Source organism: Diadema setosum, chromosome 2 (assembly GCF_964275005.1).
Source record: "Diadema setosum chromosome 2, eeDiaSeto1, whole genome shotgun sequence".
NCBI lineage: Eukaryota > Metazoa > Echinodermata > Echinoidea > Diadematoida > Diadematidae > Diadema > Diadema setosum.
Window position 1 is genome coordinate 2,664,020 of NC_092686.1, and position 17,980 is coordinate 2,681,999.

General features: G+C 36.2%; 1 protein-coding gene across 1 annotated transcript in view; it reads left to right on the forward strand.

Moving 5' to 3' along the window:
- The window catches only part of LOC140246373 (uncharacterized), a 36,453-nt gene that overhangs the window by 8,742 nt on the left and 9,731 nt on the right, over nt 1-17,980 (forward strand). The window contains exons 3-5 of the mRNA XM_072325842.1: nt 194-270; nt 5,612-5,734; nt 15,449-15,603. Of these exons, the coding sequence (XP_072181943.1) occupies nt 194-270; nt 5,612-5,734; nt 15,449-15,603 (355 nt within the window). The remainder of the gene's footprint in view (nt 1-193; nt 271-5,611; nt 5,735-15,448; nt 15,604-17,980) is intronic.

A 17,980-nucleotide genomic window follows, 5' to 3' on the forward strand; every position in this document is an offset into this window, starting at 1 on the left:
AAAGTGCTTATTATTGAGTGCTTGTGTACGTAAAACGTGTTTGTGTATGATTGTTATAATGAAATGTGTGTGCAACAGTTTTGTGGTAAATGCGTAGATAGAGGCTTATCAGGCAATTTTCATGAAGCATATTGCTTCTTGTTTTGCCATTTGTGGAACAAATGATATATCTTTCTCTCACTTTCTTCCTAAGACACCTTGCTGGATCGCAAGCTGACGGCTGGGGAAAGAAGTCTAGCGGTGGAAGTGTGGGACCTCTCTGGGAGACCGGTAAATATCAACTAAATTGTGTTAATTTAAACATTTTTAAACGCCCATATGTTCATGCATACACATAACACACACTCAGACACACACACATACACACACACACACACACACACACATATATACATGCATATCTACTTGGTATAATCATATTTGTTAGTGTGTATTTACAGCACTCCACGATCAGCGTACGACTATTTTCAAGTTACTCAATACACCGTCAAAAAAAAAGCATGGTTATCAACCGATCGTTGTACATCATAACACGTAATTGGTACGCATTTGTTTCCCCTATTTGGTTGCGATTGAACGGGATTATTAAACGGAGATAAAACATCTTTATTTGGAAGTGATTTCATTTCTCCAAAGATTGAAGCAACCATTCGTTTACATTAACATGAATCTCACCCCCCTTGAATAAACAACCTCATTCAAAATGAACTTTTCTACGATGATTATTCCGTCTCGGGTTTGCTTTCTTGAAAGTTCTAGAGAGGTTCAAATACTAACAACTTGGTTGAAAAGATACTTTTAATAAGTTTAATGTTGATGTAAAACAAACTAAATGCAAGAAGTAGAGTCTCAAATGTCTTTTTACCAATTGCCATTTGCAGGGGCGGATCCAGGAATTAAAAGAGGGGGCGCCTTTACAAAATTAAAGGGGGTGCACGCACCCTCCCCCATTTTTTCTTGTTATTTCTTTTGTTTTAACAAAAAAAAAAAGATAAAGGGGCGCGCGCCCTGTGCCCTCCCCCCCATACGCCACTGATTTGGTTTGACCTTATCATCGAAAATTATGGCGATACTCCAGTGTACATCATTATTAAAAACAAACGGGAATAATGACGTCTGAAACAGTTTGAAATCCTCATTGCTAGAGATGGTCTTTTTATTTTCCCTCCCATCTTGATGCGATGATAAAAAAGGCCCTCGAATCCATCAATAGAGCAGGTAGTCTCTCAGCTTGTAGAAGGAGAGTAATCATTTCTGATTAAAAACTGAGAAGCTCTAGACATTCCCTTGTTATAAGGCAAGACAAGATAAGATCGTAAAAGGACCTTTTTCTTCCTCCTGATACGGAAGAGGAGGGCAAAGATTTTATCAGTGTTCGGGCGAGCAGCAGCAGAATGAGAAATTGCAGAAGATAAGAGAAATACTAGTATACACACGTGCAACAATCAGTGAGAAAAGAAAATAAATCAGTATGCCTTGACATGGTTTCATTCATGAGATGTACATTCAGCTTGGGGTGATTTTACTAATACAGCAGAGAGCACAATGCTGTGAAAACAGACAAAGAAGTGGCTGGAAATGAAATCCTGTTTTATGTGACTCCAAAAGAAAAGTATCTTTATCAAAGTGTGTATAATTCATTGTTAAAATCAAGCCTTTAGGTCATCGTATAATGTAACAAAAAGCTTTTCACAGGAAATGAGACTAAAGATTAGATATAAATGTCACCTGTGGTAGAAAATATTAATATATATTTTAGGAGTGTTCAAAAGATTGAAAACGATTTCTTTGTTCTTCCGATCTTCATTTCGTGTTTAATAACATCTTGTTGGAGCGAGTCTTGACAAGAAATTTTAACTCGTTACATACGTAAAGAAAATACGATATTTTTTCTCCGACAGCTCAGCAGAGAAGGCTCAAGATTAAATAATGGCTGTAATATATATAATTAATAGAGACTGTACAGTTCTGGTTGAGGTGAGGATTTAGCTTTTAACATTTTGCGAGATATTCAGAAACCACTCTATGAGATGTCAAAGAGCATGCAATTCTAAGGGGAATCAAAAGTTTATTTGATGAAAATCAGTTTTGAAATGGTTGAGGTATCCACAAACAAGGTGAAACAAAGAGATCCTAATGAAATCGTGGCCTGTCGCCTTTTACTATTATCACTTTTTGGATATCTCAGTAATATGAAAACCAATTTTCGTCAAATAAACATTGAACCCTTCTTAAAATTACTTGCTCTTTCATATTTCATAAGAGGTTTCTCATCATCTCACTTAGGAATGTTATAAACCTCAATCCTCACCTCAACTAGTACTGTACAGTCCCCTTAAGGCATCAACAAGCTTAGAATTTTTTTTTCTTGCATCCCTAACTTACCTGTTGAGTGGGAAAATGTTACTAGTACTTTTATTTCCAGAGACTCCTTTTTTGGGAAAATGTATTTCTCCTTGAAAGAGAGAATTGGTGTCGGGTGATTCAGATATCAATTTTGTATGCAAAAGCATGTATAAATGGTCTCTCTCTATATATGCATATAAAAGTGTTCAACAGTACATAAGGAGCTCATTTAGTACATCATTTTGATGTGCTGGGAAGTGTGATCATGTTGATTCAAAAGTGACTTAGCTCAACAGCTGAAAAGTTTCGGCCGAAGAATAATCAGCAACTTTATAATCATATATACTCTATGATGTACACTGTTTTATAGTGCTGCATATACATACATAATTATACACACACATATAGCCCAGACATGCTAATACATGCAGTAGTAGTCTTGTCCCGGGAATAAATTGTTTGAACTTTCCCCATTTTCAATGTACGTTAAAACCTGATACACACATACACACACACACACACACACACACACACACACACATACACACATCAACATGTAAATAAAATGATAAATGGCATAAATCATACTGTAACACAATGGCAATGATCGGTCTCAGTGTTTTAAGCAAGCACCTAAACTATGGAAACAACAATAGCAACATGTTCAGGGCGGTGTGCATGGTCCTAATTATGACGAATTTCGGAAAGTGCGTCATTCGAATTTTTTTATATAGTCGATACCACGTGTAGTATGTTTGAACTTTCATCAGGGATATTCTTGGCGCCACTCCCAAATTGATTCCTTGTTTTTCTTCTACCGTAACCTAGCTCGCCGATTACAGGGTGTTAAGCAAATGACCTTTCTTTCCTTGAAAGCCTACGTTAAAAGACAGTGATGTACTCGTTCCCCTTCGATGACACCGCATCGATGTGGGTTTTATCGTAAAACGTCAACTGATATTATGATATGTGGAGTATATAGGTTTCCTCCAGTTTTAACAATGTTTATAAGAGAAGAGTGAAAATGGACACTATTCTTGCTGTAGAGATCAAATAAATGTTCAATTTCTTTAGAACAAGGAGTAAACTAAATTGGATGCTAAGGAAAAAAGAACAAAAAACAAAAACGAAGAATCATTTCCAGTCTTTCAGAAAATAGCTTCTGTAAAACCGGCAGACATACTATTCGTTTTAATGGCAACAATCCAACGACAAACAATAAAGTAACCGGCTTGAAGAAAGAAAGCCTTTTATGGGTTTTTTTGTTTTGTTTTAAAGAATACACCCATGATTATTTCCTATCTAACATCAGGGCAACGGTATCTCAATTAATTTAGTTTTTGTCAATATAGATATGAATACATGCTTGTTCGTTGTTCCGAAGGTAAAAGATCATTTGATTTGTTGAGGAAAGACTAATCTAACCATTCATAGGGTTAGATATAGATAAGGGCGTCAAGTTGCCACTAAACCCATAGTGTTTGAGACAACTTAAAGCCCTTCCCATTCTCAACAGACTTATGCATCATGACTGTACAATATATGCATAACATAGAAATATTTACCGACCTGTAGTACTTCAGGTGGATATTAGCGTACATTCTATGTATGATTTATTGCGTCATTCGCCTTTGTTTACATCCATGTACACGCCCACTATACAACACAACAACACCCAGGACCAGACCAATTAAACTCCGAGTGGCTTCCGTAACGTAGCAACTACCCATTAAGTCAGTGTCGTCTGTTTGCTATTTGGAATATGGCTTAACCACAACCACTATCTTACTGATAAACCAACCAATGAAGTATACGTTGGACGTGCTCATTCACAACTGATCATAGCAAAAACCCTCAATCAAGTCTTCGATTTGCGTCAAGTGACATGTAATATTGTTCTTTTTGTTATTCGCGTAAGGGTATGATTAAATGACGTTGTCATCCTTCAAAAATAAAGAAAATGGAGGTAAACTTAACATCGATACGCACGTTACCATGGACAGATATTTTCCTTTAATCTGCTGACACGTGGTAGAATCTAAGCCTCCCGGAGTTTCCCTTTACGGGAAATTTCAAGGATACACGTCTTCTTATACGCTTCGGCGATAAATCCGTCTACGGTAAAGTGTTTGCCAACATTTTGGATAGACCGACCGTTCAGCACATTCAACACGTCATTGATACCCCCTGAACAAATAGTGACATATCTTGGACTCAGTTGCCACGCTTCTTATCCGTTCCGATGGGATGAAATCAGAGATGGTGCAGCATTTTTTTTTTCTGGCATACAAAATGTCCCTGTGAATAAGTCACTTCGTATAAACCGAATGCTGCTGCACCTCCCATGAAGAATATCTGGGAAATACTTTGAAGGTTTATTTCAAGCGTATGAAGCGGAATGGTATTGAATGGTAATGCAACAGGATATAGAAGCATATGGATATTTCGTTTGAAAAAAATATGATTCTTATTTTGATGTCGATGTAATGATATTGTCTAGTATCAAAAATAAAAAAAAGTGGAAAAGGATGGTAAAGCGCAGGAAAGAAATAGACTTTATTCTGTCGATTTTATTCGAATGATGTCATCATTACAGACATCACCGTTTTCGGTGTGTTCATTGCGTTGCGACCTTTTTCAGGTCTGACACATTGTCTGACACTTCTTGTCTTGATGCAAAGAAGTTATCTACGTGGAATTCGCTTACTTTCATGTTAACAAGTAATCGCAAGGAAAACAGTGGAACATCAATTCGAAGGTTTTCGCTTATAGCTGCTTCTATGTCCGTTTTCTCATCATCCGTCTCCGTATATTAAGATTCTGTCAACTTGCTTTGGTGAGAGTGGAATAACATTGTTACGAGATAGCAAGGAGCCGGAACACAGAGCAGAATACTTGTCTGTAATATTCGTGTTTATGACGTGCAATGAATGACTAAGGTTACCATGGTTACATGACCTTCGGAAGATGAAATAACATTATTAGAATAGGGTGTGGCACCTTAGGTTGATTATATCGATAATACATCTTTCAAGCAATTCTCTTTTTGTGAAAAAGGAGTGTGTCTAAAATGTATCGATAGAAATCAACAAACATTTTATTCCGTCCTTGAAGCTGTTCTGATATTGTGTACTTTTACTCTTTAAGGTATCACTTTTTGCTCATTGTTATTCAACTATTTTTTCTCTGTGTGTTTGTTTGTGTGTGTCTGTCTCTATCTCCGTCTATCACTCTTCTTCTCCCGCTCTATCCTTCTACCAAATAGGTTTGTCAAAGATGCCTTCACATGTTCATCACCCCGGCAACCCTTCCACTTCTCGTCTTCAACCTGGCTGACTCGGAGAGTTGTGACGCTGTCGTGCAGTACGCAGACTTCATTCATAGCAGGGTGAGTTCGATTTTCCTTCCTTCTCTTCTTTTCCTTTTTCCCCTTGCTCGTGATTCGATGTCGATCGTTGAATCGTAGTCATCACGCGCCAATTAATTTTGAGCGGGCAACTGAGGCGCTGTAAACAAAGTGCGGACGAAGATGCAATCTGACCGTCAAACGTTTCCGTGGGAAGTTCATTCAGCCCTCCTCCTCGATTTGGATAGGAATGCACCTGCCACGTCAGTGTGGTGCCAAACAGGAGGGAGAGAATGTTGAAAATGTTTTACCGAGGCAACACCATCGTTAAGCGAATAGCAGATTAATCTCACGAAAGATGTACTTTCTTGGGATTTCCCCCTGCGATATTGCAATAACAATAAACTGAACCCCATAACTCATGCTGCAGCTTTCTAAAGATTAAATTAAAAATCTTCACGTGAAGTTCAGTTCATTTTCACAAATAGAGTACAATCGAAGCAGCAGTATGACGATAACTTAATTGAAATGGGACAGAAAAAAAGAGAGAAAGAAAGCAAATTTGATCATTTGATTATAATTCCTTAAAAGAGTAGTGATGAAAACAAGAGATTATACAAATTTCATTTATACAGAGGGAGATGAATAAAATATTGAAGAAAACTCATACCCCAAGAATAGTGATGCTGGAAATAGTCACATACCCCAATTAGATGAAGTGATTATATCATATTATGGTCTCATGTGTCTCTCCCACAAGTCTTCACTAACTATCCTAATTTTGACGGGATGAAATCAAGTAGAATAGATTATATCTGTCACCTAGTGTTGTAATATGTAAGCATTCTTAACACAACTAGATTTTTTTTTAGAGAGATTAAATATTTGATCAATCATTGGGAAGAAGCGACATAGTGTTTCAAGAAATGGGATGCTTGTGAAACGATAGTATTATGGTCTCTTGTATGGTCTGCCTGATGCGCAAATCAACAAACTGCAGAGAGTTCAAAATTCAGTTGCCAGGCTTATTGCTAAACGTCGTTCACGTGAGTCGGTTACCCCACTACTGAGAGAACTGCATATGTTAAGAATCCGCGAACGAATAAACTTCAAGATTCTTTTGTTAACTTTTAAATGTTTGCGAAATATTGCACCGGTTTATCTTCAACAGTTGATAACTGAATACCTACCCTTCCGGAACTTGCGGTCTAACAACAAATCACTTTGTCCTCCTCCTGTCAATACACAATCTTATGGTTCTAGAGCTTTTCAGTCAGCATCACCTCAACTCTGGAACAGTTTACCTGAATGCTTGAAACAAACAGACTCAGTAGACAAATTTAAATCCATGTTAAAAACGTATTTGTTTATTGAGTAGTATTATGACTGTGTCTCATGTCTTTTACCGTGTCTGAAACTGTACCTTCTTCTTCTTTCTCTCTTTTCTTTCCTCTTCTTCCCTTTCTATTGTTTTCTTTTTCCCATAGCGCTTAGAGACATTTTATGTAATAACGCGCTATATAAATGTTGTGAATTATTATTATTATTATTAGTATTATCGGTTTTTTGTAACTTGCACATGCGATTCTGATGTATTATTTCTACATTCAATAATTCCTTAAGTTTCGTCTGTTTTGTAATTGAGAATAAACATTACAATTTGCCAACTTTGTTTCTCTCAAGAAGCCTGAAGTGAATTCATTATGACTTTGCTTTTGCCATATTTACTTCAACTCAAAGATTAAACTGTTCTCCAGATCACTCCGATACTATTGGGGAGAAAGGTCTTCGAGCGTAGACTAAGCAGGGAAGACTTGTACCCCTCCCACTAGCCATATCTTACCTATAAAGAGTACTCTTGTATCGTAGGATGCACACTGTCCTTTCTTCGATGCTGACATAATCTATTTTGCTTTCTGCCCAAGTGCCCTCGCTGCTATGTCTTGCTCTATCATACCTGTTCAAATACAACCTGTATGTGCGATGTGCCTGGTACAATATATTTTTTATTTTGCTTCTATTCGGTTTCTTCTCTCCTTTCATCAAATCCAGGGATCGAAATAGAGATTATAATTCATAAAGTGCTTTATAACTCACCTCTTGAATCAAATTTACGCCGGGTTTTTTCTTTGGTTTCTATTTTCTAGTTTCACAGCATTATAAAGTCAGCTTGCGTAAGTGTAAAACGTTCGAATCGTTTAAATTGAGGGTTTTGCTATTGAAGTCATATCAAATGAATTAGGTGTGCTGAAGGGGATGGTAGTATTGGTTGAGATGAGCCGTTAACTTTTTGCAAGATACTTAGAAACCACTTTATGAAATGTTAAAGAACATATAATTCTAAATGGAATTCAAAGTTTATATGATGAAAATGGTTTTCAAATGGCTGAGATATCCAAAAACAAAGTAAACAAAGGGATCCTAATAAAAGGAGGGTCCCACTTATTATTAGGATTCCTTTGTTTGGATATCTCAGCCATTTTAAAACCGATTTTCATCAAACTTTGAATCCCTCTTAGAATTATATGCTCTTTCTTATTTCATGAGAGGTTTCTCATTATCTCTAAAAATCATCATGAAAAAAAACATTTGAAACCTGTATTCCCATCTCAACCGAAACTGTACTATCCCTTTAACGGATTTCATTTTTCTCCTAGAAAGTATACGATGACATAACTGAAAAAGCTTGCTGTCTTCGTCAGCAATTTTAGGCATTACGTGGTAAACTTAATCGTTGCCACTGGGAAGTACACTGCATGTCATTGGACTTCAGAATGACCATTAATATAATGATTGTCAACGGTATAATTAGAAATGGGCATTCATTAATCTTTATTTTAGTTCATAAATAACACAGTCGGTGGCATATTGTGAAACGAACTATATTATTTTGATCCCTTTGATTATTGGTGATTAACAAGTTTTGGTCGTAAAATGATCTCTGTTCATGTACACTTAAAAATGGATATCATTTTAGACTCATGCACTACACAAACGCATATACACACAGATACACCTGCATACATACATACACACATACATACATACATACATACATACATACACATATGTACTAAAGCGTATCATTATGTGTGCATTCGCTTTAATATAAAGATTATTTTTCTTGAATGACAACAGCACTGTTAAAGAACAAAACTAAACACAATATTCTCAGAGCATACATTGTGACAAAATAATGTCAGGCTCAGCGCCGCAGGTAGAAACTATATTTAGATTGTTGTGAGAGTCGTGTTGCGTATAAGAACTCATATAATCATGAGCTTTATGTCTTCTTATTGTATTCTTTGAACTGTTCTGCTCGCACAGACTACGTGCGTAAAAAACAAAAAGTGGGGCACTAGCAGAACATTTGGCTCAGATGCAACCTAGATCTGTGTAAACCTGAGCCCGCCAAATACATTATGTAAAGTTCTGGCCACAGGGATGTCTGTGTGTCGCTCATGGGCGTAAGACGAAGCGATATCAGGCGTGTGTTGTGTGTAGTGTTTTCGCCCTAACAGCATTCACCATGCATTCCGCTTCGCACTTTTCAATGGGACGGTATAAAAGCATGAAAAAAAAAAACAAAACCCACAACAACGACAAAGAGCTCAATCAAAACCCCAATACAGGCGCCGCTAGTTCTTCCGCGTGGCAGAGGATCGGTGTAAAATAAACAGACTCCTAATGCAGTGATCTGTACAGAGTATTCTCATTTACTCATTTGTACAATTTCTTTCTTAGCGTATTGCTCGCAACTCCCCCCCCCCCCTCGCCAAACATACAACATAATAAGTGGAATATGTTTTTATATCCCTACTTGCATGGAATTCGTCTGATACAAAATAACTAAATGTATGAATCCACCGAATGTATTAAGTTTAACGAGAGAAACAAGCAGAATTCAAGAGATTACAATTATCACACGAAAAAATGTATACACACACACACACATACATTATATACACATATATTTATTATATATATATATATATATATATATATATATATAAATATATATATATATATATATATATATATATATATATATATATATATTTATATATAAATATATATATATATATATATAAATATATATATATATATATATATATATATATATATATCCATTATATAAATATATATATATATATATATGTGTGTGTGTGTGTGTGCATGTGTGTGTGTGTGTGTGTGTGCGTGTGTGTGCATGTGTGTGACTCTGGATATGTAGGCCTATGTGCCTATGCCTGATTGTGTCATGTAAAAATATATATTCTTTTAATATGAATTTATAAGTGTGATCAGAGCTAGCAGTGCGTAGAATATTTCCCTTCCATCAACAACATCTTTGCAAATGCTGGCAGCAAGTTGAAATACGTCATACTTTTTCTATTGTAACCAAGGGCGCCGGAAGCGGGGGGGGGGGGGGGGGCAGGGGTGGCACTTGCCCCCCCCCCCCCAAAAACAAAATGTTGGGGGGGGGGGCAAAAAGTTTTTGCCCCCCCCCCCCCAAGTGCCCCCTGTAACAAATAATTAATCACTGATTTAAAGACCAAAATGAACAATAAAGGCATATTTCTTGTCTAAATGTTGTAATTTCATAACTGAAAATGCAAAAATGCGAAGATTATAATACACTAACAACATTGTATCTATACACTAATAGTAACTTATGAGTAAATTTAGTGTATAGATGGTAGCCTCGTGTCCTCGAGTGTGCCCGCTGAAACATACCTTTAGTAAACCTTACACATTTCATTTTCTTCTTTGCTTTCTAGCAGTATAAGAATATTTTTTTATTGTTCGAACGATGCGATCACGTTTAAGCTTTTAATGAGTACATTTCATATAAATTGCAAAGTAAAAGTGGCTCGCTCGTTCTGCCCGTACTTATAGTAAAATGAAAAGTTTTCATAAGTTATTATCATAGTCCTTCGCAGTGATTTCTTTTACTATGTTTAATTCCTCAGAAATTTGATTTAAAATGCTCTATAAAAGCGACTTTTATACTCTGTTTTTACAAAAAGTCCCTACCGTCGGAGGGGGTATCCCCCTCCCACACCCTCCCCCGCTCGGTCGCTTCGCTCCCTCGACGAGGATCTCACACCACCACATAATATAGCCCCGTATGTTAAGATCATAGTCCTTTCAACTGATTTTTTTCAATATGTTAATTCCCTAGAAATTTGCTTTTAAATGTTCTATAAACGCGACTTTTATACTCTGTTTTTACAAAAAGTCCCTACCGTGGGAGGGGGGGGGGGGTCCCCCGCTCGGTCGCTTCGCTTCCTCGACGAGGATCTCACACCATCACATAATATACCCCCGTATATGTTAAGATCATAGTCCTTCAAACTGATTTTTTTCAATATGTTAATTCCCTAGAAATTTGCTTTTAAATGTTCTATAAACGCGACTTTTATACTCTGTTTTTACAAAAAGTCCCTTCGCTCCCTCGCCGAGGATCTCGCACCATCACATTATTAATGTACTCCCGTATGTTATGATCATAGTCCTTCCAACTGATGTTTTCAATATGTTAATTCCCTAGAATTTGCTTTAAATTCTCTATAAACGCGACTTTTATACTCTGTTTTTACAAAAAGTCCCTCCCCCCTCCCCCCGCTCGGTCGCTACGCTCCCTCGCCGAGGATCTCACACAATCACATTATTATGTACTCGGCCGTATGTAATAATCATAGTCCTTCGCACTGATTATTTTTCACTATGTTTAATTCCTTAGAAATTTGCTTTTAAATGGTATATAAACGCGACTTTTGTACCCTGTTTTACAAAAGCTCCCTACGGGGGGGGGGGGGAGGGGTATCCCCCTTTCCACCTCCCCCCCCCCCTCACTCGCTTCGCTACCGCGCCGAGGATCTCACATCGCCACATAATGTGCCCCGTTGAGATTTTGCCCCCCCCCCCCAAAACCAGAAGTGTTCCGGCGCGCTTGATTGTAACAAAGGGTTTATTTATCAGCTCGAGCATCTATTCCTGATTGGAATCTCACTTTTTGAATGTGGAATACTGAAGGTCAATGCCAGATCGTTAAAGGAGTGCCTTCCTGAATTTTCTTTTAACTGCGCCTTGAAATGAGATATATATATATATTTTTTTTTTCATGGAAACTGAATGCATACACGCCATGGCAACTGAATGCATACACGCCATGGCAAACAGTGTGAAAATGAGGAATTCAGTAAAGGACAGATCATACAATTTTATAGTGATGTTTTTACTTGAATTTCGTTCGATATCAGCATCATATTCACAATGATATAAAGTAATATAAACACGTAAGCAGCTATATTCTTCGAACTTGTGCTGCTAAATCATATATTTTTTTTTAAAGTGCAGAGATATATTTCATGCAAATTCAATGCATGAATGCAAAAGTGATATGAAATTCTACACACACACACACACACACACACACACACACACACACACACACACACATATATATATATATACTGTTTGCCTAACGTGAAATATCTCTATTAGTACAGAAGATACACACATTTGCAATTGACGGGAATGGCGTGAACCGCACACATTTCGTTGTATTATAAAAGGTAATTTATATACAATTTCACGAAGGAGTGTATTTCTGCGTTTTCAGTAAATAATAACTGACATTTTACAGCATTTTACAAAATGACGTTCATTATCTGCAAGAGAGACAAATTTAGTAAGGTACAGAAATGACAAACAATAACCTAAACATGCTAAGATAAAAATGAATAAATAGACTTGAGGATGCTGATCTTGCATTTTGAGGGCACATAGATATTGGAAATAACAACAAAAGAAAATGCAGATTGCCGCCATAAATAAACAGAATTTGACCTTCACCTTTACCGGCTCACTGGGAACCATGTGATAAATACAATATTGTTATTAGTCTATTATAGAAAGTGGTGTATGCTGAGTCTGTTTTACCAGCTTTACTCGAGTTTTACTTTATTCGAGCTTACTGTATACAATGGCATACTCTCCAAATGCCTAAATAACCCATATCATGCAACTCTTCACTTCCGGCTGTGGCCGCGGGAAAACACACACGCCTACAGATCTGTACGTATACACACACACACACACACACACAAAACCGCTACCCCCCCAAAAAAAAAAAACCAAAAAAAAAAACAACAAAAAAAAACCGATGCTTGTGGGTAAATATGTTTGGTGCATACTATAATGCAATCAAGATCATACATTGTGTCTACTGTATTCAAACAGTCCTTACGAAAATGAATATTTAACTGTTTTTTTTTCTATAACGTCGTGACTCCTCTGTAGGGCCTATGTTTGTGTGTGCACATACACCCATAATGTGGGTGTATGTGTGTATGTAAATCATCATTATGCTCTAACACGCTGTATTTACACATTTAAATCATATGAACATGTACATTGTGAATCGTGTCATATTTTCTTAAGAGTCCATTTATTGGAAATAAAACGTCAAGGCTTTCCTCCTCCAACAACAACAACAACATCTTTACGAGTATTGTAGTGGTAAAAACAAAGAAACAAACAAACAGAATTAAAGCCATGCGTCACTAAAATCCAAGGTTTGTTGTTTTGTTCCTTTACGAAAATATGAATCCAGTGTTTGTCAACATCGTCGTGATCGTGCAGAAACGTTATAGGCAAGGACGAATGGAGTGCGTGCATGCAGAACAAATCGCATTGCATTCAAAAGAGATGCATGCACGCTGTATAGATTGAATGTATATTAGAGGCATCCGCTATATGTCTCGTCTTGCAAAACCTGTCAAAAAGCATGAAATTGAGCGCCATCAGAATTTTTTTCAAGCGTTGCTGAGAGTGGCACAAGGCATGAACAATGAAAGGCTAAACCCTTCAATCGCCTTAAATTCACGAAAGCTCGTGTCAACAGTGACGCGGACTGAATGAACGATTATGTACTGTACGTCAAGAACCCATCTTGTTGAGTTGTTTCGTGCAACGCCTATAGACACTCGAATGGTCTTACAGAAGAGAAATACACTTTGCACATTTGATTCTTACGGGACCGAGTGTTCCATATGTCTTACATCTGCAGGGAATTACTGACTTCATTTGGCAGCAGTAAAAAGCAACCTTTTTTGATTCATCACAATGTCTTCTTACAAATTTTCTCAAGGAACCTCAAGGTACACAAATCTGCCTTGAAAGATATAGTTATGCACATTTACGTGTCGCGACAACGTTGAATTTGTGTTTACACGGGGCTAGCTCGACACTTCTATCATGCTATGGTGGCGCGTTTTGACCACTAAAATGCATGTATATCAAATTTGGTGGCCCCCCTCCCCCCCCCCCCCAAAAAAAAAGAAGAAGAGAGAAATGTAGAGTGGCCCCCAAAAATAAAGTTAAAAGGATATATATATATCTATAAAGAATATTTCGCATTTTATTTGCCCCATCGGGCCATCAAACATCATGTCAAACGATAGCCTTTTTGGAAATTTGGTGTCGCGACATCAATTTTTAGTGGCCCGGGCCACCGAGCCACCGCTTTATTTGTCGAGCATTGGTTTATGCATATTCTATACTTACTAAATTTGATATATTCTTTGTCCTTTTCTCCTCACCTCCTTTTTTTAATCTCTTTTTCTCTTTTTGCTTTGGCGTAAAGCGCCTTGAGCATTAATCAGAATGGAAAATGGCGTTAAAGAAACTAGGCATAATTATGCATGTAGGTTTGTATATATATATATATATATATATATATATATATATATATATATATATGTATATATATATATACATATATATGTATATTGTGTGTGTGTGTGTGTGTGTGTGTCTGTGTGTATTTCAGTGTATGTATATTGTTTTGTCTGTTTCTTTTATTTCACTATTGCTCTAAAAGAACCCACTGTTAGTCTCAGGGCTATTTTTCAGTGAGTCCACATATCTATATACAGCAATAAAAACGATACATGATACAGTGTTTGATCATAACATATTGACAACAAGAGAAGAACACATTGCCATTGTAAAAAAACAACAGAGATTAATTTCAAATAAACGAATTGTATTTACAGAAACAAAATGTATAAACACGTGATAAAGACTGGGAGCATATACTTGCAATTATAGACAGATTCTTATTACTATTCATAATGTTACAAGAAATCATATGGGCAAACAGAATGAAACAAGGTATCAACATGTGGTTTGTGTATGAATGTAGGCCTATATGAATTATATGCATGATTATGCATGATTAAATGTGGGTATTATATACATTATATAAGGTAATGAATAATCATTCAATTTATTTCCAGTCAGTCTGCTTTCTGTGCATTCACAATACTGATATGGATATTACCATCTTGTAATTCATGAAGTTTTACAACTGCTTATAATGATGACAAATCATTACCGTTTTTCCTGCTGATATTCTGAAATTGAGTTGATCCAATTTGTTTGTTTGTATTAACATTATTATTATTTGAATTTAATTGAGCTGAATTATTGTTGTTGTTATTATTACTATTATTATTATTATTATTATTGTTATTATTAATGCTATTATTATTATTATTATTATTATTATTATCATTATTATTATTATTATTATTAATGCTATTATTATTATTATTATTATTATTATTATTATTATTATTATTATCATTATTATTATTATTATTATTATCATCATCATTAACATTATTATTGATATTATTATTATTATCATCATCATCATCATCATCATCATCATTTGTGTTCCAGATTCCCGGGATGCCATTCATGCTGGTGGGAACCCATCTGGATGAGCTGTATGACGAAGAGAAGCGGAATGCCCAGTCCAGGCGGGTCCTGGAAGCCATGAGTACCAGGACCTCACAGTACTCCAAGGTCTTTAGAGAAGAAATGGGCAACATCGAGTAAGAGTCATTTTTCCTATACCGTATGTCCCCCCCCCAAAAAAAAAAAATACAACGGTACCATCTTCAACAATAATTTCAAAGATGGTGAATCAATCCAAGTACAATTTCAGTGTATGAAACTATAACTCATTGCCCACATCTTACCGAAAATCCCATTAGATTTGCTTCAGTAGTATAATGTGAGTAGTTAAAAAGAAATGATGAATTTTGTAGAGCATGTCAGAAATCTCTTCCCTCCAAGTTCTGTCTTTTGTGTTCACACATAAATATGCAGTTCCAAGAGCATCCAAGTGTTAAACTTGGAAGAATCAGACTCATGACATGCTTTACAACAATCCACATTTCTCTGTGACCGCTTAACCAAATTGAATGGGATTTTCTGCAAAATAGAGCTAAGATCTTATATTTTAGGACCCCGAAGTAGATTTAGACAGCTTAATCATATTGGGTGTTATCAGTGCAAAAATCTGGTTGTATTTTTTATTTTTATTTTTTAATTTCTCTTTAATTTTTGATTTTATTTTATTAATTAATTTATTAATTTATTCATTTATTTATTTATTATCTTTTTTTAATTTTATTTATTTATTTATTTTTTTTTTTTGGGGGGGGGGACATTTAGATGTCTGGCAGGATGTGGCACAAATCGGTAGAGAGAGGGATTTTACTGCCCTGCATCAATTCTTGTTGGACAATATTATTCTTCTGTCTTTATTGACATTTTTTAAAAATATATTACATAATAGCAAAATATAAAAAAGAAGCATATGATTATCGTACAGATGTTCATATAAGCATGATTCTACCTCTAATGTAAATAGATTTTCTTTTCTGATCTCTATTTCGATACGAAATGTGAACAGTTTTGGGAATTAAGATTCATATCCATTGATTATACCCCAAAATAATTAAAATCAAGATAATAACATCAAATGGTATCGACATGTGCATATGAATAGTTCACTTGTATTTGATTTCATATCCACTTGCCTTCACCATGGTCATTTTGTGATCTTTTTTATGATTTGGAGAATGAATTACAAACAAATTACAACTTTTGACCACTTACATGGAAATGTGATACATGTGATCACCTGATATACATCTATCTTTAAAGTTGTATCGGTCGTATGCTGCCATTGTTTGTATCAACTCCTAAGAAAACATTGCTTGCTCTCATGAACTGAGAAAATGTTGTTGTGCTGGAAAGAGTCCCTCTGCCTTAATCTCGCTTTGACAATACAATCCATTCAAGTAGTAAACATTTTTTTTTCTTTAAGGGCGGGAATTACAGAGGCGAACCCTCTTCTTTTGTATATCATGAAACAGTCCAACGGTCCAAGTAGGCTACCCCTATGAAGTGTCCACGTGACCTGAAAAGACATCAGCTTCTCATGCCTCGCTAAATTTACTGAAATGTCCTCATTTTTACAACCCCATCGTCCAACTTCAGGGTTCGTCATGACTCCATTTGTCCACATGGTTTTAATAGTGTCTAAAGGATAAACCTCGGTAATTTGCCATGCACACGAACACAATCATCCGTCATTATAATACAGGTGCGGATGTACTGAAATACACTGTTGACGTTGGGAAAGTGTATGCTTGTGTTCTAACGATGTGTCGTACCGTGATGTCAGGCTTCGCTAAACATTGAAATGGCCTTGTTTGTGTGTCTCAAACTGCCGAGCTGTATAATACTAGACAGGCGTGGCTAATGAAAATTGATTTGTTTCGGCGCGAAGTCGCCAAGAATGGAGACAATGACGCATTTCCTAAAAGCTTAAAGGGACATTCCAGATGATTTTCATAATTTCACATCATGTAGTACATAAATCGACAACTCCATGTGCAGATTTGTGGAATTTATTGTGGTTCTTTAGCAGAGAAACAATACTTTGAAAAACCTTAAACAAATTACACTGAACAAGGATGATGACATAGGAGGTTCACATATTTCAGAAATGTAGCAGTGTAATAAACATTCCATTACAATACTGCTTGCTTGCGAGTTCACCTGTGCATAATCTATGCATGCCTTCTTCTTTTGTTCTGTTTCCTTGAGCCCCAACTTATGCATTCTTATGGTGACTCTGCCATGTCATCATCCTTGTTCATTGCAATTTGTTCTAAATTTTGAAAATATTTTTATTCTTCATCCAAATTATCACAAATTCTGAAACTCTGTCCTCAGTATAACTAATTTACAGTTGTTCAAATGAAAAAATCTGAAAATCATCCGGAGGTCTCCTTTAAGTCTTCTGTTATCGAAGAGGCCGACCGAACAATGTACACTGCACATAGATCTGCCGTACGTACCGCACTTAGAAAATGCTTTGGCGTAAACTATTATTGAATACAACTCTGTAGCAAA